Source organism: Streptopelia decaocto, assembly GCF_964273445.1.
Source record: "Streptopelia decaocto genome assembly, chromosome: 2".
NCBI lineage: Eukaryota > Metazoa > Chordata > Aves > Columbiformes > Columbidae > Streptopelia > Streptopelia decaocto.
The window spans coordinates 82,784,909-82,809,351 of record NC_138655.1 but is presented as its reverse complement, the minus strand read 5'-3'; the positions used below and the strand labels follow the sequence as shown (position 1 = coordinate 82,809,351).

General features: G+C 40.0%; 2 protein-coding genes across 8 annotated transcripts in view; one reads left to right on the top strand and one right to left on the bottom strand.

Moving 5' to 3' along the window:
- Positions 1-7,147, bottom strand: part of DROSHA (drosha ribonuclease III) — a 72,894-nt gene extending 65,747 nt beyond the window's left edge. The window contains exons 1-5 of one of the 3 annotated variants that reach the window (XM_082047117.1): positions 7,085-7,129; positions 5,583-5,657; positions 3,576-4,433; positions 1,883-1,975; positions 716-947 (exon numbers count right to left, since the gene is read on the bottom strand). In XM_082047117.1, the coding sequence (XP_081903243.1) occupies positions 716-947; positions 1,883-1,975; positions 3,576-4,426 (1,176 nt within the window). In that variant the 5' untranslated portion in view covers positions 4,427-4,433; positions 5,583-5,657; positions 7,085-7,129. Of the gene's footprint in view, positions 1-715; positions 948-1,882; positions 1,976-3,575; positions 4,434-5,582; positions 7,050-7,084 lie in introns of those variants that run through there. The other 2 variants (XM_082047118.1, XM_082047119.1) reach the window with 2 other exon arrangements.
- A 63-nt stretch (positions 7,148-7,210) lies between these two features.
- Positions 7,211-24,225, top strand: LOC309436067 (UPF0489 protein C5orf22 homolog). Of its 5 annotated transcripts, none has more exons than XM_082044930.1 (9): positions 7,211-7,358; positions 9,612-9,757; positions 11,714-11,863; positions 14,082-14,544; positions 16,615-16,677; positions 19,062-19,183; positions 20,073-20,139; positions 20,758-20,897; positions 22,286-24,223. In XM_082044930.1, exons 1-9 carry the CDS (start codon positions 7,254-7,256, stop codon positions 22,416-22,418), a joined length of 1,389 nt encoding a protein of 462 aa, XP_081901056.1. In that variant the 5' UTR covers positions 7,211-7,253; the 3' UTR covers positions 22,419-24,223. The 5 variants fall into 5 exon arrangements, with proteins under 5 accessions (XP_081901056.1, XP_081901055.1, XP_081901057.1 ...); XM_082044929.1 differs by having other exon boundaries at positions 7,239-7,385; positions 22,286-24,225; XM_082044931.1 differs by lacking the exon at positions 7,211-7,358 and adding an exon at positions 7,406-7,616 and having other exon boundaries at positions 22,286-24,222.
- Positions 24,226-24,443: the final 218 nt, after the last annotated feature.

The window sequence follows — 24,443 nt, the reverse complement described above, 5'->3', positions numbered from 1 at the left end:
TGCATTATCATCAAACCTTTGGCCTAACAAAGCAGAACAATGGCTAAGCATCTTTAGTACAGCTCAGTATTGATTCTTAGGAGGCTTAGAAGAAAAAGAGAGACCTGTGACAGTATTTTTGCAATTTAAAAGAATTTTGCCACATACAAACAACACAAAACTCAACTCATATTGTTGCCTGCTTTGAATCACCATGAATTCACTCTCTCTGTCATTATCAAAAAAACCCTACAACCAACCACAAAAAAACCCACAAAAACTAACCAACCAACCAAACAAAAAACAAAACAAAAAACCACCAGCAACCTCCCCCCCAATACTATTCCACCAGCAAGTGTTATTGTCAAGTACAAAGAATCCTGACTTGCTCCTTTTGTACAAAATTTCTCCAAGGCTGTGGCAATACATGGTGCTTGAGACATCTTTGCTCAAGTATGGTTATAACAGGAAAAAAAACAAAAACAAAACCTTCACTCCTAGAGACAAAAAGGTACCCCTCTTCCACATACTAATCTGAATGAAAACAGAAGAAACTGATGAAAATAGAGAAGAATACCAACTAATAAAGTTCTTAGCAGGGTTAAAAGACTGAGATGGTTGGGAGGAGAGAAGGATTAAATGACGCAAAACATGATCCTACTGAAAGGTTCACATTAATCAAGTAATCACATAAAGGACTATGTACAGTAATTTGAGAGTTTTCTCACAAACATACCACTTGATCCATAGGGTCATTGGAATAATAGTTTTCAGAATGGGTACAGCGAACCCAGACTGGCTTAAGTAATTCCTCATCTTCCTCTTCATTTTTTTCAGATGCATTCTCCTCTGATTCCTTGTCTTTGATAGCAGTATAGTTTTTCTCTTTGCTGGAGCTCTGGTTCTCAGACCACCTTTCTCTGTCCTCCTCCCATCGCGGTCTCTTTCTCTCTCTGCTTGGAGAACGGCTTAGTGGGAGAAAGTAGACAAAAGCAATTACCTTTATTATTTTAATAGTGATAGTTTTGTAATGAAAAACAAATAGTTTCAGATCAGTAAATCATTCTGTCATATAAATCAAAGTAAAATCCAATTGCCTCTTCCTGCTTTTAACTTGCAATGTAAAGAACATTTTGTTGTTCTGACCTCCTACAAAAATGACTTTAAAATGGAAGTGTTTTTGTACTTTAAATCTCATTCAAGAATTAGGATGAAATATATATATATATATATAAAAATAAAATACCTCCTTGCATTCTAGATTATTTTCTTTAAATTCTGTTCTGAAGTTGAAAACTTATCACTAAAAACTAAGTCACATCACTCACAACTAGAAGTTACAATATGAAGAAGTTTTAATACATAGCCCACAAACAAAGTGCATGAAAAAAGAAGTAGGGTTTTATTAGGAGGATTATACAGAAGTCACACTGCTTATGTTACTCTAACTCTGGCAGTCCTTTGAACACATAACTTGTGATATTGCAATGCTTTCAAAAGCTGAATGTGGGAAAACTACAAAGTCAATGAAGTTGCACTGATTTCAACTATCCAAGATTCAGAAAGAGAGGAGCACAAATATAAAAAAAGCTCCTAAAAGAAGATCTAAACATAGAATGACTTCAAATTATCTTGGTACTTTACAGACTGGAAGCAGATGTAAGAGGAAGTCTTTAGGACACAGCAGCAAAGCCTTCTCTCTAGAGGCTAATTCTGTCTCTAATTCTACAAGGTCTTGAGATAACTGACATTTGTATGTATAAGTAGATGGTTATACATTTAAGACACTCATCTCTTCTGGTTTTCAAAACATGCATGTATGGATACATGCATACACAAAAACTGACACGTGTGGATGTGCAAAGCCCCAAATACACAAGAGACCAAATGTAACCTTCCTTACCTTCCTGCTCTCTTGTAATCTTTCTTGTAGGATCTGTCTGGTGACAGTGATCTTCTGCTGTCACGGTGTCTGTGCCTCTCCCTCTCCCGCTCCCTTGGAGAGTTCAAAACATAAGTTAAATGAGAAATCTGGTATTTCATACATTCCACACCTGAAAGGAGCACAGAAGCAGGCTGAGATCATGTTACGCAAAAATAACACACAAGTGCTGGCTGCTAAAAACCCAGGCATTCTTAATGCTGACCTTAAAGGAATTTGTAAAAGACAGTCACCTGTTTCCTCCGCCTTTGTCATAAAGCTATCTATCTCAATACAATGGTTAATTCATACGACACAGAGGTAAATTCTATACATTCATCACAGGAATTGTTGCCATTCTTGCTCTTCTCCTGTTACAAATGGCAAAGGGTAAGATTATTGTATCTTTAACCATTCTTAATGCCTCAAGGAAGGGAAAGAAAACCTATTCCATGCACAATAGCTCTGTAAGCCCAGCAGTCATTCAAGTGTTTCAGACAAGCCCTCCCTGACAGCCAGCTCAAGCACACACAAAAACCTTGACAGACACAGAAATTCTGCATCATGCTGAAACTACGAATATCATCTACAAAACTCAACTTGTGCATACACATAAAGAACTTGATCACACAACTTAAGGCTCCAGGAAGCATGTCTGGAAAGCTGCCTGTCGGAAAATGATCAGGAGGTGTTGGCTGACAGCCAGCTGAGTACGAGCCAACAGTGTGCCCAGGCGGTCAAGAAGGCCAAGAGCATCCTGGTTTGTATCTGCAATAGTGTGCCCAGCAGGACTAGAGAAGCGATTGTTCCCCTGTACGCCGCACTAGTGAGACCACACTTCGTTATACATCCAAAAATAAGCAGTCCACACTAATCCATCTGAATCATAAGATGTCAACGTAGCCTACAACTTGCCTATTTCTTTTAACTGGTGTATTCTAATTTTCACTGTGGTCCTCTTTTGAGATCACAGACTGGCTTGCTGAGGCCTTCACCCTGAACAGAATCACACAGGCAGGTCTAAGCATCCTCTGGGAGGTCCCATAAAGCCTGCACACATCTGTGCTAGTCTCCCACAAGGATGAGGACAGAGCAGGATGAAGAAGGCCGAGCAACATGCTTTGCATTAAAACACCTCACTGCAGGGATTAGATATGTGCACTTATCAGACTATTAAACCCCCCAGGTTCTGTTTTTCTACAAACACAGAACTTATTCAAAGAAAGACCTAATTCAAATAACACCCAAAACCCTGATTCTGGTACCTAAATCTTGAAATTTGAAGAGCTGGGGTTTAACCTTTTGCAAGGTTCAACTTTGAAAACAGTCTTTGCACAAAGTTGTGCCAGCTCTGCTTTCATGCCACACATGCACAAGTTTCTATGGTAAGCACCCATGAGACTAGAGCACTACTCAGTCATTCACTCAGTTTTCAAACAAGAGCTTCTTTGATTTCAACTGTCTCCATGGACAAGGGAAACAAATCTGCCAGATCACAAAGGTGAGGTATAAACAGTGCTCCTGAAAGGCATCAAAACAGTAGCTCTTTCCATCAGACCCAAGTACAACCTTCCACGCTAGAGGGAAAAACAAGGGTGAAGGAAAAACATTGATGCAAACAAACACTATGGGACAATGACAGCTTTCCTTCTGCAGACAGATTATCTCAAGTTACCTGTTACGCTCGTAACTTCTGTGATGAGGCGATATCCTTCCTCTATCATAATCTGTCCGGTGCCGACTGCTTTCCTGCCTCCTCCTATCCGGACTCCGGCCTCGATCCCGACGATCCCCATGGTTAGCGGACCGATGCCTGTCAGCGTGGATGTGACTGTGTTCACGATGTCGGTGGTCGTCATAGTGTTTGCTTCTCTCTGGGGACCGCCGATCACTTTGCGACTTCTCTCCCTGGTACTGACCCGTGTGCCGGAAGTGGCTGCTGCCGCCACCGCTGTTGGCAGCGCTGCTCTGAAAAGAGCCAGAGTTGTGCTGATAGCTATTGAAGGTGGGTGGTGGGAAAGACTGCTGTGAATACCCTGTGGAGTACATGGGCTGGTAGTTGACTTGCTGCGGTATGACTGGTGGGGGAGGAGGATGCGGTACTGTGGGAGGTGGCATCATGTACGGAAAGGTGCTTTGCCCAGCAGGAGTTCCTGGCACAGGAGCATTGCTCGGATTTGGCACAGGCGGAGGAGCAGGAGGGAAGCACGGAGGCACTGGGAAGCTCTGCCTCATCTGGTGGTTCGGAAATGGTGGCCTCACAGGACACTGGCTGATGGGATTTTGCGTGGAAGGGGGCACTGGAGGAGGATAGGGCACAAAGTCTGGCCTGGGAGGCATGTAACCAGTAGTCGGAGGGTTTGAATAGGTTGTTGGAGGGGCAGTTTGCTGGTCATACTGGTATTGTACGGAGGGCTGTTGTGGGTGAAGCTGCCGTAGGTTCTGAGGGCGGTAGGTCTGTGTTGAAGTTCTTGTTCCTGGTCCCCCTTGACCACGGGGACATCCTCGGCCAGAATGGAAAGACATGGCTCACCTTTAATGAGGAAAATAAAAGTCCAGTGTCATACAACTTTTGTAGGATGTTCTTAATGCATTTGTAGGAACTACTCCCTAAGCGCTGAAATTATATTTTCTGCAACTTCCTTTAATAGAAGCCATGAGTGATGTGCACTCTTCACTGGGAGCATTGTGCTCCTCAGACCTCTAGCACAGGTCATTTATGCAACTTTGATTCCTTTAAACTTCTAATCGACAAAAGCACCCATCTTTAATCCAGAACCCAAACTGGACCACAGCCTCTGATTTAGGGTAATGTTAATTTCAACAAATGATTGATATGATGACTGACCAGGGATACAAGTGCCTCTCCAAGTACTCACTAGACACTTTGATATAAAGCCTTCAGATACCCCACACCAAAGAAACCACTAATTTTAACAACTGCAATTGTCATTCGAAGTCCCATAACAAGAATTCCTTTCTAGAACATGATTCTAAACTTCAGGCAGAACAACTTCACTAACACCTAATTGCAAGCCAACTGGACCAACAAATCATGTAAATTTTAAATGAGATAATAGAAATTTACATTGACAATTGAGACACCAATTCAGTAAAGGACCAAAATCAACAAATATTTCAAAGTATTTTAGGTTAGGTAGGTATATTTTTGTGGAATGAGGATCTTCAGGTTACAGAAAAAAAGTTATGTAGACCGTGCTGTTACTCTAATTTAATTGAAATAAATGTTTCCCAAAACATCCCTTAGCTGTCTGCTTGGCCCTGTTACCTTTCCAGCAATGGCCACTGCTTCAAGTATGTGTAAACCTTGCTCAAAACTAAGCATGTATTAATGTTTGTAAATGAAAACCACTGCACTTCATTACAGTTAAAATTCATTCTTTAATTACAACATTAAGCTTCAAAAACTGGAAAAAAAGAAAAAAAAAATTAAAATAAAATTTAAAAATTCATTCATGGTGTCTTGGTTGGAATAGAGGGAGAGGAAAAAAAAACATTAGTTAAGCAGTCACCAAACTCAAATCCTGTTTTCCATAAGGGGGAGGAAAAAAAAAGAGAGAGACACACACATCATTAGAAAGATCACTGGAATACGAAAACAAAGCCTCTCTTTACTGAGGCTTTGCTGATGCTGAAGTACACACACAGAATGTTCTCTCACCTGCTATTATACTATGCAACATGGCCAACCTGGACTGCTCAGAGCACTGATTTCAGCTGCATTCTTGTGCCAGTGCTGCAAAAGACGTACCTTGCTGAGAGACAGCAGACGACTTGTGGTGAATCAGAGGGAAAAAGGAAAAGAAATTAAGGAGGAAAGGACAGACGTCAAGGAGGAAGAACCGAGAGGACCCTTTGTCTCTCCTTACACAGGCAGGGCTTAATGGAAGCCACTGGAATTGCTTGTGGTGGCATTCATCCCCTCTTCAGAGCAACTGAACAAAGGCTAAAGTGAGGATCCCTCATATACAGGAGGCAGTAGCCATGACGGTAAAGCCACTTACTCCTTCCAGTCAGCCTGTGCCTGCTCAGCACCATCCAACCCCGTAACGGTTCTCAAAAGAACCAACGGGGGGGGGGGGGAGGAAGAACATTTCTATGTTTTTGTCTGGCAGTAGTGCAACCTTTTGCCATCATTAATTCTAATCTATCAGATACTGACTCAATTTAGCTTTAGTTCTCCAGTCATGGTATTACACAGCTCAGGCTTGTAACAGAAAATTGTTTTATATTTTGCTGACATTTACATACACATTCTATTTAAACAGGCTGAGCTAAATTCTTATTAACTTAAACAAATTAAAGCAAAGTCTACTGTACCACAGTGCCTTTCCTTAAAGCACATTTCTTTTTTGTGTCATGGGATTCCAAAGATAAGTCTTGTTTATCAGCTCTTTCTTAAATAGAGCTGTAAGACTTCCTCTACACCAGAGAACTACCCTGGTTCTACCACTTTAATTTTACTGCTTCAGAATGCTCAGAACCACAGCTGGGAGAGAAAAAAACCAAACCAAAACAAAACAAAAAACCCCCATGAAATTATTTGAAACACCCGAATTATTTTACAGCTTCTTTTGCTGAAAACTTTGGTTATGTCCCATTTGCAGTTAAGTAAGCTCCAGTACACCGAAAAGGACAACTTCTCCTTTTCCTGTCACCTAGAAGAGAAAGTTTATTGCACTGATAGAAGCTATCACACACAAACTCTTCTCTCCCTGCACGCACACAGCTGAGGGCAACAGGCCGCATCCAACCACCGCCTCCCAACGGTCCGTAACGGCTTCCAACGGCCACCGAAGGGTCAGCGGTAACAAACCCAACGACGAGACCGACACCTGGGCCGGGCAGGCTCGCCTCGCCGCCTTCCCGCCACACGGAGCGGCCTCCTCTGCAGCAGGCCGGCCTGGCGGCTGCCGCAGGAGGCGCTGCCGGCAGGGGCCGTCCGGGCCCCGCTACCCCGAACCCGACCCCCACCCGCACCGAGGAACCCGCCAGCACCGGGAACACCTCGACCGCCCCTGTAGCGTTCCGGGGACCGGCCCCCACCGCCCGCCAACCCCACACGCCGCGCGGGGAACTGCGGCACAGCCAGCGGAGCGGCCTAAGGGAAGGCCCTGCCCGCCCCGCAGCCCCCCAGCAGGCAGCCGCGCCCGCCGAGCCCACCTGGCGCCCCGCCGCCACAGCCAGCCCAACCCGCAGCGCCCCGCGTCCGGAAGAGGAAAACGGTGGGAGGGCGCTGCCGGCGGAAGCACCGCCCGCCGGGAGACAGTGGCGCGGAGAGGCTGGGCTGCGCTGCGCTGTGGAGCCTCGCCGGGCCCGGCGCCGCCCAGGCATGAGCGGTGGGGCCGCGGTGGCTGGCGGCGGGGAGCGGTCCCGTGGGGGAGGCCTGCGGGCCTACCCGGCGCTGCCGGTGTGGGTGGTGGAGGACCACCAGGACGTGAGTGCTGAGCGGCCGGGCCGGGCGGTGGGACATGGGGAGTAGGTGCTTTTCTTCCTTCTCTCCCTGCGGTGTGTATGTAGGTAGGAGCGAAGGAGTGGGGCATGGTGGAACCCGGCAGGATGCGTCTTCCCGTGGTGTAACCGGGGTCTCCCCGCCCCGAGCGCTTCCTTGGGAATAGTTCCCCACCTTCGCAGCCGTGCACGGATATTAAACCTGCTCTCTTTTGTGCTACGGAAACATAAGTTCAGTGCCCAGGTGACCTGAATTTTCTTCCCGTTTCAGTGATTAATGCCATGATTGGATTTGGGTATCTTCTTAATTATTGCTGAGTCTTTTTTTTTTTTCCTTTGACTCTTAGTTGTTGTAGTTAAAAAGAAGTATTACCTGCATACCTACATTATGCTGCTCTTAGAATTAGCTAGTATTGGGAACTCAACCCTACACAGTGAATGGCATGTTGACACCAAGTTGATAAATATAATCACATACTAACTTGGAGATTGGCTGCCACTTGATGAGAAATGTTGAATTTGGAACTTTGCAGTTTTACTTAATTCGTTAAACAAGGGCGTGAAGAAGGAGCTGCTGTTGAACTGTTGTTTCTGTTTTCTCTTTTAGTGTAATAAAATTTATTAAAGAAAATAATGTTCTGAGCTTGTAAGAACACAGTTTAACGCGGATAATTTTTGCCAGGACTCACTGAAATATATGGTGCTGTGACAGCTGTTTTTCCATGGTAACCAAGGCCTAAGGGTGTCACTGTGATAGGAATACTAAGATAATGACTCTTAATTGTCTTTGTTTTACTCTCTATACTTCTGGTTTCAATTAAGTTAACCAAGTCTGTTCATACTAAATATATATGCAGGGTGTTCAGTACATCTGTGTATATGCATTGGTCTGTGTTGCATAAAGCATATATGGCCATTCATCCCAAAATGTAAGAACTTCAGAGAAACTTTATATAGTCCTTTGCTGACACTGATGTTCCTAGGGCAAGGAGTCACTAGATGCGTCATACTTTGATTAATAGTAACAGCTGGTATACAGGAAATTTTATTGCAAAGATTGTAGGTTTTTCAGGTAGGCCTAATCGGTTCCTTTTTCCAAATAAGTAAAAGTTATGGATCAGGGAATCCCTGTTATTTTTAACTTTGTTTTGTCTGCTGTTACAGTAGTATGTATGTTAGTACATACGTAGTGGTTAAACTGAGGAATTTATTACTAGACAGATGGAATCCAGTCCAAATTTCAGCTGTCAGTCATGTTTTAGGGTTATGCCCGTGCAGTACACAGGATTTGTCATATTAATCAGTTTTGTGCCAAAAAATTATCTCAATTTCTGTTGTAATGTAGAGATCATGTGTAATTTTTATTGCCTAATCTTTTGGCATCCTTTACATTCTCTGTATATTAAGAATGTGCTTCACAATCCTTGCTGGGTTTGTTCTGGCAGCTAAGGCAGTTACTGTCCTGTAACTGTGGGAGGGTTTCCCTGTACTGCAGTTCAGTGTAAGAGATATCATGAATCAGCCATCAGTTTTCTCATTTCGCCACCCTACATTATTGTACTTCAGTGGTTTGCTACACTATAAATTGATGAGTTATCTCATCTCCTGTTTTTCCCACTTTTTATTGAAGACCTTCAGCAGGGGATAAGGTCGAGCAGTTAATAAAGGTAGCCTCTTTATTGAAGACACTAAATCATGTAGGGATTGGGAATTAAGGCCTTTCTTCAGTGGGGATAGGTTAAAAGATCAGCTAAAGTTTAAATGATGGTGGGGTCAGTTTTCACTTTCTATTAGTTGATTTATAAAACACAAGTAATGAGATGGTTTTGTCTTCACAGCACCCATGTATGGTGAGGAAGCTTCTCATGGAGAAGGCAATGCAGGGGTAATATTCTGCAGAAGAGGCGGCTCAGTTGTAAATGAAAAAAAGTACCAATTCAGTTGAATGATTAGTGAGAATTGCTTCTGCAAACAAAGCTTTCTATGAAGAAGGAAAGAGCGAGTAAAGCTGTTATTGTTCAGCAGCTTCTTGTGTGAAACTCTTGGGCTCATGATTACAGTTCATCAGCTGTTTTGCTGCTGGAGTTGTTCCCCCTTTGTATTGTTTTCTGCTGCCTCCTCCTCCTTCTGAACCAAGTTCTAAAAGAATAAGAGTGGGACTAGTGTTTTTGCTGTTGAAGCCATTGCATTTTTCAACTCATTGGTTGTGGTGGAAATATTTTTATTTGTGTTGTTTTAGGTGCTGCCTTTCATCTATCGTGCCATTGGTTCAAAGCATCTTCCTGCCAGTAACATCAGCTTTGTTCATCTTGATTCGCATCCAGACCTTCTTATTCCTGTGAATATGCCTGCAGACACTGTATTTGACAAAGAAGCTCTTTTTAGGTAAGTCCTGGGTACTGCATCAGAATACTTTTAAGTCTGCTTCCTGCTATCTTTGATTTAGAGTGAATATTGGTATGACTGCATACAAGATATGAACAAAAGAGATGTAAGTCAGCCTCAAGTTGTATCTTCTGTCTTTTCACTTTTGCTGAAAACTTTATTTTTTTGGACAGAAAAAGTTATGTTTGTGAGTTTCGAATGTGATCAAATATTAAGATCACATATCAAGTAATTTAAGACTTAAAAATTTACTTTATTTAGTTATTCAGTAGTATATCATGTTATTAGGCCAATAAGTTCCTCTGAGTAACAGGACAGCTCCCTGAGTGGATGCTTTATGTCTGAAGAGCTGTGGTTTTAAAACAGCCTTTCTTTCTTCATACTGAAAAATTGACTTTGAGATTGAAATAACAGCTCCTGTGTTGACATGGTGAATATGTGAAGTCAAACAAGATTTTCTGTTAAGAGCATTAAGACTGATATTTTCCTCCAACTGCTTAGGAAGGTAACAAGCCACAGAGTTATCTTTGCTGTTGTCTTTTCCTGTTTTAAAATAAGTTTAAGTTGCTTCAGTGTTATGGTAATTTACAGCAATGACAAAATTATGTAATTGGTAAGTGTCAAGGTTTAAGGCAAGGCAGCAATCAACCATGGCAGATGCTCTCTGTTATCCCCTTTACCTCCTGCCACCCTTCCGTTAGATCAGAAAGATGATAAGGGGAAAGGAAGAGAGACTTAGACTTCAAGTTGCAGAGTTTTAAGGGGTTTTACTATTGCTACTAGTAAATAGAGAATATATACAAAATATACAAAAACAATGTCAAGTGCTTGATGTGGAGTTGGTGTCACTCCAGCAGCAGGAGCTGGGTGTGCAGAGCTGGTGGCTCCAGCAGGTGCAGCTCAGGCCCCCGGAAGTCATGGATGGGACTTCACAGCAAACTGGAACCTGGTTGCAGGGATGCAGGGCCTGAGGCCTGTAGATCACAGGCAGACAGACAGGGTCCTCTCTAGATGCCGGCCATGGTCAAAGAGAGTGTGGCCCTCGTGATCACCCTCTTATATAGGGGCTATGAAGATTATGGGATGGAATACTTCTGTTGATCCTCAGTTGGTCAGTTCTGGTCACCTGTTCCATCCACCCCTCCTCAAAGACGCCCCTCTCACAACAGAAAGTGGGAAAACTTATCAGTCTTTCTTAGCTACCATAGTAATAAATCTAAACATGAGCTTCTTCAGCATTCCGTTGGACTCTTACCAGCACCGAGTACAGCATCCTAGGAAAAATATGCAGGCTAAAACTCAGAAAAGTACAGCCACCTAGAAGAACTGAGCTGAAAGAAAAATCACTAAAAGAGAACCGGTCTTGTTTTTAACAAAACCAGGACAATAAGCAATTGTGTTATGCTTCCTGTAGTCAATATTTTGTTTTCTTTGTTGAATGAATAAGAATTTTTGTGGACTACAACATACATCTAAGAGTAGGGCTTTGATAATCAGGAAAGTTGCTATTCTGTAAGTGCTGATTGACTCACTTTAATTACTGAGATTATATTAAAAGCTACCTAGAGCAGTTTACAGTAGAATACTTCTTGAGGTCAGTTTGAAGTTATTTAGAACAGTGTTGATGATGCTCCTTATACTTTCCTCTGTGCGAGGTATCAAGAATAAAAGGGCAACAAGTCTGTATAGTTTATAATCAAAGTGCCATACTAAGAGTGAAGCTGATTGCACTATGTAAGGCTTTTTAAAATTCTACTGTAGACATTTTTGGTCTATCTTATGATTAAAGATTTCCCCCTTTTTCTTTCTTTGATGTGAACCTTACACAGAGTACTAATTTCAGGTAATTTGCATCGGGGCTTTCAAGATGTGGAAGATGATTTTTGCGTTCTTGACCATGTTTTGCTTACAGGGAAAGTAATAATATTATCTCCAGCCTTTCTCCATTCATTACAGTGAATTAAGTATTGAGAACTGGATTATGCCTGCTGTTTATGCTGGCCATGTTTCTCAAGTAGTGTGGCTTCACCCACCCTGGTCGCAGCAGATCTCGGAAGGAAAACACCATTTTTTAATTGGGAAAGACATATCAACAACTACAATCAGGTAAATTGTCTGCTGTCTTATGAAAGGCTATCTCTATATTTTTTCATGCTTTTATTTTCTTTTGTTGTTTGTTTTTTTGTTTGTTTTTTTGTTTGTTTTTTTTTTGTGTGTGTGTGTGTGTGTGTGTGTGTGTTCTTGGCTAAATATGAAAATTTGTGAGTTTGTGTATTTGTGAGTACCATAGGACCTAATGTGACTGACTATTTGTGTGAGTGCATCCAGTTAAAATTGTGCCTTAAATTATTTTCTAACTATTCTAACTATTCACATTTCATTTCAGCAACCTAAGTTTTAAATTAGTTCTCTTAAATAAAGTCAAAATCTTAGAAAGCAGTGATCTTTAACGGAGAATTTAGGTAACAGAGGGCAGCAATTAGATCTTCCTCAGTCCTCCCAGGACAAAACAAATCCAGTTCCCTCAGCTTGCCCATTGTATGCTCTGGCCCTTTAATCACCTTTGCAGCCCTTCTTCAATTTGTTGTTGTCTCTCTTGTCCTGGAGACTCAACCCTGGGCAGAGTACATCAAATGTGACCTCACTGGTGCTGAACAAGAGGAGAAATCTCTTCCCTTACCTTGATGATTCTGTTTTCTCACATGTGGTAGTGGTGGTGGTGTTTTTTAAAGTTAATATACTAGTTAAGTACTGAGACAGGTACACAGACGGTAAATTCTTCATTTGATAAAGTCAAAACTCAACTGGATGAGGCCCTGGGTAGCCTCACCTAGCATTGAAGTTAGATCTACTTCGATTAGATGGTTAATGAGAGACTTCCAGATGTCCCTTCCAATCTTAATCATTCTGTGATTTGAGTTCTGGTGTGAATGACAGTTTTACATTTGCCATATTCAGTGTGTTGTGTGTTGTGTACAGCTTATATGGACATTTACAAATCATGTCTCTTGTCAGCATATCAGAATAAATCGGAATAAATCAGAAGGCAGCAGAGAAATGCTTTGTTTTACCACCTAAAATAAAACACAAAAGCTCTACAATTCTGAATATGAGTACTAAAGTAAACCTAAACAGTCAGACAAAAGCTGTTGCTTTCAGTAACGTTTAACCATGAGAACTAGCACATATGTAGAAACACTTCATGATGGCTGGATATCACTACCACAGATCCTCTGGTCACTTCAGCAACCTTGAAAACAACGTTTCCAGCTGCCTTTTGAAGAAAGTTCTTTAGGTTCTAGGCTTACAAAAATAATGAAGGAAGAAAGGGAAAGAAATACGAACTTCCTAAAAGTTTTTTTGGCGGCAAGTGGCTAGGCAATAGATATCTTAGTGTCCCACTAAGGTAAAGTCTGTAGCATGAGCGTGTGTTGAACCTGGAGAATTTCTGAGAAGAGACCCTGTGAATGCCCCATCAACAAGATGGAGTTGTGATCCAGGCTCTCACTTTAGCATGCTTAGGATAATCCAGCCACAAGACACAAGGGAACTAAGCTTCAAATTTCTGCTGCTCATGAAATCATTTTTCTTTGTGGTTGATTGATGATGACACCCTGTAATCAAATGAGGCCTTAAGTGTGAGCAGAAGTTCGCACTTCTTAAGCTTATTTTTTAATCTGAATTTATGATACTTAAGGCTTCCTGTGCTGAAATATGCCTTGAAAAGAATATTATTTAAATTTTCACTGTAACCATCGATACGGAGGTCCTTGAGTTACCTGCCCTCTCCCATTTAGAACAGGGAATCTCTGTTGGTGGTGAAGTTAAATGGTACCTATTGATTCATACTATTTTACTTTTACTAAATCAGTATCCATGCGTTTTAGGGCACTTCTCAAACACAACTAACAGAATTTTCCATAAAAACCATGGAATCCAAGATAAAATATCCATAGCTTTGCAGTCTTACATTCCATAATAGTGACAATATCTTGTTAAATTCTGAATGTTGCCATTGAATTGCATTTTAAGGACAAATTAACCTTAGTAGTGCAGAATGTAGAATCTTTTTCTTAACCATTCAAAACTTCGTAGGGCTATCATAAAAAATATAGAATGAATTTTAATAGATTGATTCAGGAATAAAGTAGATAAAACTTCAACTTAAAGACCTGAAAATTAAAATAAATAATTTTGTGTATGCTGTTGCTTTCATTACCCATCAAAAATCTGTTCATTCTTCTCAGGATTCCTTAAGGGTACATGCTTTTTCCTAAGCTCTTTGTGAAGGTGTATATTAACTGTGAGTTATTGTCAATTGTAGGGTTACGGGCACAGATCATTACTTTTTAAGTGATGGTCTTTATGTCCCTGCTGATCAGCTAGAAAACCAGAAGCCTTTAAATTTATATGTCATTCTCATCAATCCTACTGAAGCATCAAACAGACAGGAAGAAAATGGTGAAGTAGGATCTGCTAAGAGACTGAAGCTAAATACAGATGACACAGCAAGCACCACTTCTGCCTCCTCATCAGTGGCTCCTGGTGACCCTGATAACAGCACCCCAAGTCTGGAGAAGAAGGAAGTCCAAAATGCAGGTCCCCCAAACAAGGCAGAATCATTGTCAGCGTGCTCAGCTTCAAGATCTTTCAGAAATGGTGAATGCCCAATGAGGAAAGTTGTTAAAGATGTGTGCCAAGCACTGCAGAAAGGGGATGCATATGTTTTAGACATCGACTTAGATTTTTTTTCAGTTAAAAATCCATTTAAAGAAATGTACACAAAGGTAAGCATGACAATGGAGAGGCCTCTTGTCATTCACAAAAGAGTTCCAGTCCTAGCATTTATATCTATGGAGAAACTTTCATCTAAGCTAATTAGCAGATCAGCTGATCGTTATTAATGATTCATGGCAATATGTGAAGGAGAAGTGTTCTAAGCGAGTGTACACACCAAAGAGTTACAACAACCTAATAAAGCTGTTACAGCCTAATACAACAACCTAAATTCCTTATGTATGAAATCAGTATTGAGTGCCCATCCAAGCTCAGAGTTGTGTGACTCGCTTCTGCTTGTTGCTTGGGACATAAAGCTACACTTGGGTTTCTGGGAGTGATGTTGCAAATACCTACAGCAAGATTCATCAGGGAGGCATGACAGATGGTATCATTTTTTATGATGCTGGAAAGCCACAATCGTATCAGGAGACTCTGCCCTTCCAAAAGGCATGGTGGTGTTGATCATCTAAAGAGTAGTGACTTGTCCCAATGGGAGGCTGTTATTCTCATTTTCTTTGTCTGCAGTGCTGTGTATGAGGATGAGCAAGCAGCTCTTGTCTCTGATGTAATGGCTTTGAGTTTGAGACTCTGCTTTGTATTCCATTTATAACTTGGCTGCACAGCAAAGGTGGTTCACCTGTATAGAGTCATAAATATATAGATCCTCAAAGGTGCAAAGCAGTTAGGACCTTTTCTTGATGTGTACAGGATTTTAGGAACTAACTGATATACCCTGAAAGTTCGGTGTGGCATTTAGGTTTACAAATTCCTCTGCAATATCATGTCTGTAGCATTTAAATCTGTCTTGTTAACACTGTTTTAACTTCACCCTGTGCTGGAGAACATCTGACATCTTTGAGTTTCAGCTAGACTATGGTTTCCTTGTTCACCCTAAAGAAGTGAATATAGGGTCCTTGACCTCTGGTAGCTTTTGACATTCAGTATTTATGATCACAGTATCTTCGGACAATGTGCAGTGCCAGCTGTTCTGAATCACAAAAAGAAGCAAACAGCACAGGGAAAGCACTGTGAGGGTCTTGCCATATAAGAATAAAATTCAATACCCCTCTGAGAGGCTGAAATGCATTCTGAATAAAGGATTTGGGGGGGACATGAGTTGGTTTGAGGGAGGGGGCAGTTTTTTGTTTTGTTTCTTATTCTTTTTTGAGTTTCGTGCTATGATAGGTTCCTAATTATAGGAGCCGCTTTTTGAAGTGGGCTTGCCCAGAGCACCCAGTGTACCTGTATTGATATAATGATTTCATTTGCAGTTAATATTTCTTAACTGTATTCCCTCTATAGTAAATTATGATAATTCCATCAGAAAATTTTTCCCAAGTTAACACTTGAAATATAAAAATCGAAGGAAATGCTAAAAAGCAAATATAGTTCACCAATCCAGAAGAGTATTGATTTCCCACCAAAAACGTCTAAAATCCAAAACATTGCCCTAAATATGCTTTGGATTTCTGTAAAAATTGAATAGTCTTCCCATCCTTTCTCCCTCTGCTCTGAAAAATTCATGAGTGTTCACCTGTTTAATGCTGTTAAGTAAGTAATGAGATCTGTTTATCCTTGGTTAACTAAACCTGAGTATTATCAAGGAGTAGAGCTGACAAGAGCCTGTAATAATTCACTTGTGAAATTGTTGGCCAGCCAGCCTGAAGCCTTTACCTGTCCTGTCTTCCTTTACAATCAGAGTCTCCTGTTGGTTTTGCCTGCCTAAATCTGCCATCTCAGTTTTACTCAACGTCTCATTGGAACCTTCGTTCAGTAACATCTATATTTTATTTCAGAGACTTTTTAAAGACTGTAAATACTTAGATTTTAAAGATGTGTTCTTGAAGTCAGGTTTAAAGTTAAACAATTCCAAAACGTTTGGCTGGGGCCATGAAGTATTGCTTTCTCAAGCCTCACAGCCCCTTCCTCACCTGCATTTATAGAGTTGCCTGCAGTACTAGAGCACAGGAATGATCCCGGGGATCAAATTATTTTTCTGAAGCAGGGAAGCTTTGCAGATTTTGTTTCTCATTTGAAGAGTCTAATTTTTTGCCTCTTTTTTTTTTCCTTTTTCGAAGACAGAATATGAACTATTGCAAGAGTTGTACAATTTCAAGAAGCCTCATAGAAATGCAACAGAGGTATGGTATTTCCTTGTGGGATGTATAAGGGAACGATTCTTTTGATTTATCCAATTAAAATGAGTTACAGCAAGGAAGGAACCTATGAAATGTTCTAAATGAAGTGATCTCCTATTAAGTTGTGCAGCATACTGAATGCTAATCAGCAGCATCTTGGGAATTCTTTCCTATTAAACATTTTGGTTAAACATGTGAATTGCATGAATATTTAGCATAAGTGTGAAAGTTAATTTCTGTAAACAAATGGTAATTGACAAGGAAGAAATGAAAACATAATAAGTCATCTACAATCTTGTTCTTTTTATGGCTTAACAGGGTTTTGCTTTGTGGTTTGTTTTGGTCTGGGTTTTTGTGGTTCTCTTTTTTTTTTATTCCTCCAAGCGCTCTTCTTCCTTGCTCCAGTTGCTCTTCCTTGATAGTCAGAACTGTGTTGAATGCCTAACTAGTATTTTACCTATTTATTTAGATGTGGTAAGGTCAGTATTATACCACTGTAATGTACTTTTCATTCTATGCATTGTGTGCTTCAGAATCATGCTGTAACTGCCAAAATAGTCATTCAGCCCTGAGCCCAAACTATGGAGACAGCCGTATTGATGGTCATTACACCAAGTGATTTCTAAACAAGGTCTTGTCTTTGCTCTTGTAATCTCATCTGAACACTAGTACAGAGAGATTTAACACAAATTAATGAATCCTAATCAATATGTGTGTATAACGAAACTGGTTTATGTGAAATTTAGGCTGGAGATTAGAAAGCAATTCTTTGCAGAGAGAGTGGTCAGGCATTGGAATGGCTGCCCAGGGAGGTGTTGGACTCACTGGCCCTGGAGGTTTTTAAACTGAGATTGGACATGGCACTTAGTGTCATGATCTAGTCAATGGACTGGAGTTGGACCAAGGGTTGGACTTGATGATCTCTGAGGTCTTTTCCAGCCCAGGCAATTCTGTGATTCTGTGTGAAAGATTGTCAAAATGATGTTCATATTTCTTAATCAACAATCAAAACAAGTACATATTTAAAAAGTAGTTAATTGTAAAAGGGGTAAATGTTTGTGATGTAAGCGCCCAATATGATTTCAGGGCCTAAGTTATTTACAAAAGCCAACAAATTTCTAGGAGACAACTGGAATGCTTAGCAGGCAGTGAGTAACAGATAGGTGTAGAACTGAACAAGGCAAAACCAGATCAATGGATAGTTTTACAGTGAGACAGTAAATGTAAAGGGTTCAAAGGTAGAAGGATAATGAACTTGGTGTTTTTCAAAGTTTCAGAAAGTATCCTAAATGTCTACTCTCTTAAAATCTGTTTTCATACTTCCAGAGTACAGTTAGATGCATGTTTCTACAATACTACCAGATAATAGTGTGGTGTTTGGGTTTTTTTGTTGTTTGGTTATATTTTTTAAGTAGTATAGAGGGGCATTGGATGTGTCTTTAAGGTTAGTTACTGGTGCTGCTTAGAAAAGTATCTTATACATACCCCAGGATTATTAAGCTGTACTTCCTGAATGGTTGGTACCCTCAGCTCCTCTTAAAGTTATCCCAAAGTTGACATCACTGGCCAAAAGAAGCAGCGTCTGTTATGTGATACGGCTAGCAGAATCCTAAGAGGGAATCGTTACATCCTTAATTGTTACCCATCTATTTTAATATGCTTTTTAACAATTTTCCATCACACATCACTGCATTTTTAATACCAAATATGGCAAGCATTGCTTTTCATTTGATATGTTATTTAGGATAACTTTCTGCAAATGTTTGCATGTACAGCTATATTCATGTATATAGCCTCACTCCAAAAAGATTGCCTCTTTATGTGTTCTGAACTTTTTAAGAAAGGGCATAAACCTTTGCAGGATCAGAGCAGTAAATGGCACTTTAAATTAATTTCATGTTTTTTTCAGGCACACAGAGCTGAAACAACCTCAAAGCATCAAATAGCCCATTTTGTTTTTCTGAAAATACGTTTGTTTTACTTTTTTTTTTTTTTTAACTTAAAAAATAAATTCTCCTTTCATTATAAAAATGTAAAGCTCGTACTCATCTGAGCATTTCTGTGCTATGGAAACAAATCCAACAATTAGTCATATACAGTATCTTAACTTTCCCTGGCATATTCTGCCAGAATGTAGATGTGACTTTTTTTCATTTGTTGTGGGAAAGACAGAACAAAGAGAGGTAATTTTTTCTGAAGGTATAACAGCTTCTGCAGGTATTCATTCTGATCCTCTTGAAAATATATTCTGTAGTAATGAATCAGTTGTTTCTGAATCCTCACTTGCAGTACCTCAGTCATTTCAGAATTTAAATCATAGAATAAGCCATGACATTCTTACCTTTCTTTTTTTTTCGTAATATAGTTTTTTATGTGCTTATTTAAAGGAGGGTTTGCTGGATTGTGTTGAAAACCGTGTTCATCAGCTAGAAGACCTGGAAGCAGCATTTGCAGATTTATGTGACAATGATGATGAAGAGACCATACAGAAATGGGCTTCATATCCTGGGTAGGAGATTTCTAAATGGCGTAAAATGCAATCAGTAGTTTAGGAACTTATTAGTCTAGCACTTCGTTAACAGAAAAAGAGAGAAGCTGAATAGGATCTACACAAGGCTACTGCTTTTCCTTTAGTTCTAGCGGAGAAAGAGTCAGACAAAACAAAAGGCAGTCTGCTGTCTTCAGTGCTGCGGTAAGCCTTCCAAGATCATCCTTGTACAGATTCATGCAAATTCTGTTGCCTGTAGAGGGAGGCAGATTTGGTGACTAAAAATGTAGTGATCTCTGTGAAGCAGAGCTATCAAAAAAGCAACAAACTACAGAGGACATGGAGAAGGATGCTGGTGGTCCCAAAGGCTCTGCTTTCTGTGGAAGAATGGAAATGAATGAAAGGCTGTAGCTGAGTGACAGTGTCCACAAAACATCCTGGCAGCATCCTCTGTGCTTTTAAACTAACTGGTTTTAGCTGAAAAGAAACAGCAAAAGTCTGAGCTTTCCCTTGATAGGAGAATCACTCATTTTTGCCATCAAATGCAGCAGCTACTGCCAGACTGGTATATCAGTGATCACAAGCATTTCCAATCAAGTTCAGGTAACTTTAAGCTACAACAATTTCTCTCTAGGTCTGCCCTAAAATAAGTGCAAAGAGCCCTTACCAGAGACAGGTATGAGTATAGGGGCTTACTAAGAAAGACCTAGTGAAACAGTACAATAGTACTGATAATTTCCATTTTTCTCAGGTACAAGATGACACAGAGGGGCAAATTTCATTTTCAAGCCCTAGGCCATGATAACCTCTACTTGTTTTATCTCTCTTTTTTTGTTATTTTTTTTTAACCACTTATGGTAAATATGTTTCCAAGCATTTATGTAACAAGCTGGTTTTGTTTCTACTTCAGAATGAAGGCACTTGTCCAGCTAGTTCACAGTTTGAAAGCCAGGATGGAAAGCCCAGACTATGAAATGGTAGGTGGCTAGGGAAAAGTACAGAAAGTAGGCATATTTCAAAAACATTGCTTCAACAGGGAAGGAAAAGATCATTCTTCATTTCGGGCTTGCTTCTTGATTCAGCACTTTGTGAGATTTCAGTACTTTCCCTTTTTTTATATGTCTTTTATTATCTAGTCTAGCTTTTCTTTTTAAAGATTCTAAAATTCTAGTCTGCTTGTTTATATTTAGGCAGCATTAATGTGATGTTCCAGGATGGTGATGTCTCAGGGTACTTCCTGTGAAGGAAGGTTTCACTTCACCAGAATCTGTCAATATACCTTATAGAACCTAAGGTACCTCTCTGTAAAAGATCAGACCTATCATCTTCAAGGGCTGCAGCATGCTCTGAATTCATAGGAGAGGAACAATATACTGGAGATAATAAAACAATCCATACAACCTCCAGAATTTTATTATTTTTGTTTAAAGAACTCGTTGGGAGGAAAAAAACAAACAAACAAAAAACCCTCTTACTGCCTGAAGTGGTGTAAGTTACCTACTGGGCTAGAGAAGGTATCATAGAGACGTTTTACACAGGTAAACTATATCAACAATTCATCAACAGAAATTAAATCTCTGTTTAATTTACATCAGGTCCATCAAGCTGGTCTGACCTGCGATTATATGGAGCTTCCCCACCATATTAGCACTGAAGAGGAGATCGAAGGCCTCATACAATCCATTAAAAATCTACTAAAAGATATGCCTAAGCCCACACTAGTGACAGTTGCTCGGTAAGACTATGTAGATACTTTAAAATGCTCAGACTGAAGCTAAATGATTCAATCAATATAGCACTGGTTGGCACATCCTAAATTCTGTCTTATAGTTGACACTTTACAGTACAGTGAAAATTGACATCTGGAAATGTTGATCATAAGGCAGTGACAGTATCTACACAGGTAAGGAAAAGTTCTGCGCTGATGGCTGGTTTTGCTGGGCTTTAGAGCAGCTAGCACAGATTTCAAAAGCAGTGGAAACATGACTTAATGAGCTTCAGCACACTTTATACAGAGCCTGTGATGAGGCCTTGTGTGTGTTGCAGTTGACAGCTGTCACTGAAGTTCATACATCTCCACTGCTTCTGTTGTCTGTGCCAGTTAAAGCAAAGCCAGCTTGTACAAGCTTTCATGGGCTGAAATCACAACTTCATTACTCTCTTGTTCTAGGGTTCATTGTACTACAGATAAGATTTCTGTTTTCAGTGCAACTTCTGACAGAAGTGGTTTTCATCTAATAGGCTGAAAATGATTTATATCCTAGAAAGCTCTAGTAAAGCTTTGTATGGGATAAAAGTTATGCTTCCAGGACTGTAGGGAAATTATTTGGGAGAACAGGATGGATTTTGAGGCCAGGGACCTGAGAGAACCAGGGATCTATCCTGGGAGAACCTAATTTGAAGGCTACAGTATATCTGTTGACAAATTATTGTAATTTAATCACTTCAGAAATACTAAGTGTGCCCTTAAAGGGCAAGCAACATTAGTAGAAACTGACATTAAATAGTTTTTGTCAACAAGAAGTAGCAGGGCTAAATACCTACAAGAAAAGAAAGCTGTACTTCCAGGTAACTGCAGGGTTACTATCCACTGCTGCAGAGAAAACAGAGAATCATTTAAGTAAATCTTGACAGATATAAAATCCAAGAAGTGTCAACTCTGCTTTTTCAGTGAACTGCAAAGAGATACTAGTAGTAATGTTCCTGTAAGTAATGTTTATATCCCAGGGACTATGAAGATTTGTTTTTCAAATTTTCTCACCTGTTTTACTAGTAGCATTTGAATTTTTCAATCTCATCTTTCCATCAGTCCTTTAATTAGTTCTTGTGCTTGAACTTTGACTGCAGCGTGTTCTGTGTCAGAGTCAGGTTGAGAGTCTAATTAGAAGGATGCATAGGTCAGGTTCCTAATCTGCTCCAGTCTTTCTGTTCAAGTTCAGGCAAACTGTTGCTATTGAAAGTTGTGAGGAGAAGCACTGTCATGCACTTTGAACTAATACTGGTAGGCACAACTCAGCACAGTTTGAAAGTAGCTTCAGCCTAGACACAGAGCATTACAAGAATAAAAAATGTGGTGACAGTGGTGGTATCTGTACTCATGCTTTTTTCAATTCCTTGTTACAGATCAAGTTTGGATGACTATTGCCCTTCAGAGCAGGTTGACATCATTCAAGAGAAGGTTCTCAGTGTGCTAGGTTCAGTGTATGGCACACTAGATGTGCACTTAGATTACTCAAGCACCTCGTCGTCTTTGTGACCTTTCTTCATGTATTGCCCTCTAATGCATTGGATTAATTTAAATTGCATATTAGCTATGGTTGCAAGGGGAAAAATACTGTTATTTCAGCAGGTGGCACTACAACCCAAGCTGACCAAGAGCTAGTTCTGAGTTGCATGTCTTTCTCCAAATCAGCTGCATCTGAACTGTTAACTGTTTGGGTTTGTTCAGATTAGTTCTGTGATTATAATTTTTACTGTCTTGCTTCTTAAAGTTGGTTGTGAGAGAAAATATTTTTGTCCCTAAAATGTATTTTTTTCACCTGATTTCTCTTAAGTTTCTGTAAAATAGTAATTATGTATATATAACTTTTAAAAATAAATTTACTTCTTCTATGTAGTTAAACATTTTTTGATTGAGTTTAATGAGTAACAGAGAGGTTCCTGAGTTGCACTGTAGCTTTTAAAAAATTACCTCAATAATGCCATTAAGATATTACATTTACATAGTCATGTTTCTTAACTGCTGTGCTCGAGATGAGCAAGCATCCCTCTGTCATTTCTCTAGAGCAGCTTATGGCTTCTACCGCATCCACAGAATATCATTTATATTTATACTCCATTGCATTGTCTTATTTTGCCTTAGAGAGTATTGTCATGGAGGCACCTTAGAAGTCAATTTCTGTAGTCAATAAGCTCCAAACAGACTTTATTCTAACCAGAACTGTTAAGTGAAAAACTAACTAGAGATGGGGTTTATCCAAAATTATTCAGCACGCCAGCAACGTTACATTAATACAACACAGGTTTGGATACTGGTTAGGAGTTCAGTTATTACACAGCTGGTTCGAACTCAAGGGATCAGAGTGATAATTCAAAATGCACATCTTCTCACTCATACAAAGTGAGGACTCCCAAAGGTACCCAGAAGATCACTTACCTATAAGGCAAAGTGTCTCAGTCCTCCGGGAATTTTCCTTAGATGGCCAGTCTAAGGAGGAGAATCTTTGACTGCAGACGTGCCATTCTGAGGAAGATCCAACTCAATGGGGTTCTGCAGTGGGCTCCATTTATACACCAGTTGAATCTGAGCTGTGGTCATTTATGGTAGTACTCTGGGGGGGTGGAGAGTACATCTGTCACAACCATTTTGTTAGCTAATGGCTTGGTATTTTCATTTGTAACCTGTTTTTGAATATTAAGTATGTGTGTATGTGCATGCTTTTATCTGCTGAATCCTGTGAGGAGTTGAACGGATGTTTTCTTCAGAAACAATGATTTAATTTCACTGAAGTCATCAGAAAAACCTTCTGTACCAGGTTTTTGCTAATTTCATTTTTGCTATTTGGAAAATAACTGTTTTAGAACCATTTAATTTATAAAGTAATCCTGTTCTAGAGAAAACTGCCAGTTCCGGGGGTGGGTGAAACACACAGGATTTATTTGGGAATGAAACGGAAATGGAGAAAATGATATCCCACCTAGAATATAATCTTTTGTTGTGAACAAATTTTGCTTGTAATTTCTTCTGAAATAGTTAAGTTCATTTGTTAACATTAGTATTTGTTTTACAGAGACCTCATGCACTTTCACAGTTTACTACTTCTGCTGTTGATATGACTATATTATAGATTGTAAATAGATAATTATTTTAAAATATTTCTTTCAGTAGAATAAATTCCATGACCATGGGCCCATTTGCTTCTTGCTTATGCCTTGTGTCACAAAGATGTGGCTACCCTTGGATCCAAGATCCTTAATACTTCATAAATAATGAAGAGCCATACATTGCATAGGTACCTTGCTTATAAAAGCCCAAAAGTCCGATCACATACTGCTTGTGTAAAAGTTTTTGTTTATTTTAAAATAAAAGATATTTTTTGCTGGACTTAGATTGTAGAAAACAAACCAAAGAACAACAACAAAACACACACACGTTGGCTTAAAGGTACCAGGTGTACTGTAGAGAATTATGTTAGCCTTGGAAAGAGACGTGTGCAGGGTAGGATAGCACAGTTATGCCTGGCTGATACTCGGCTTCTGTGTCCCAGAGTATCTGCAGCAC

Bases quoted from the DNA above. Each gene is read 5' to 3' on its own strand.
- LOC309436067 (XM_082044929.1), top strand. From the start codon at position 7,254: ATGAGCGGTGGGGCCGCGGTGGCTGGCGGCGGGGAGCGGTCCCGTGGG. The intron at 9,758-11,713 runs GTAAGTCCTGGG...CATTCATTACAG, and splicing joins GACAAAGAAGCTCTTTTTAG to TGAATTAAGTATTGAGAACT. The intron at 14,545-16,614 runs GTAAGCATGACA...CCTTTTTCGAAG, and splicing joins TTAAAGAAATGTACACAAAG to ACAGAATATGAACTATTGCA.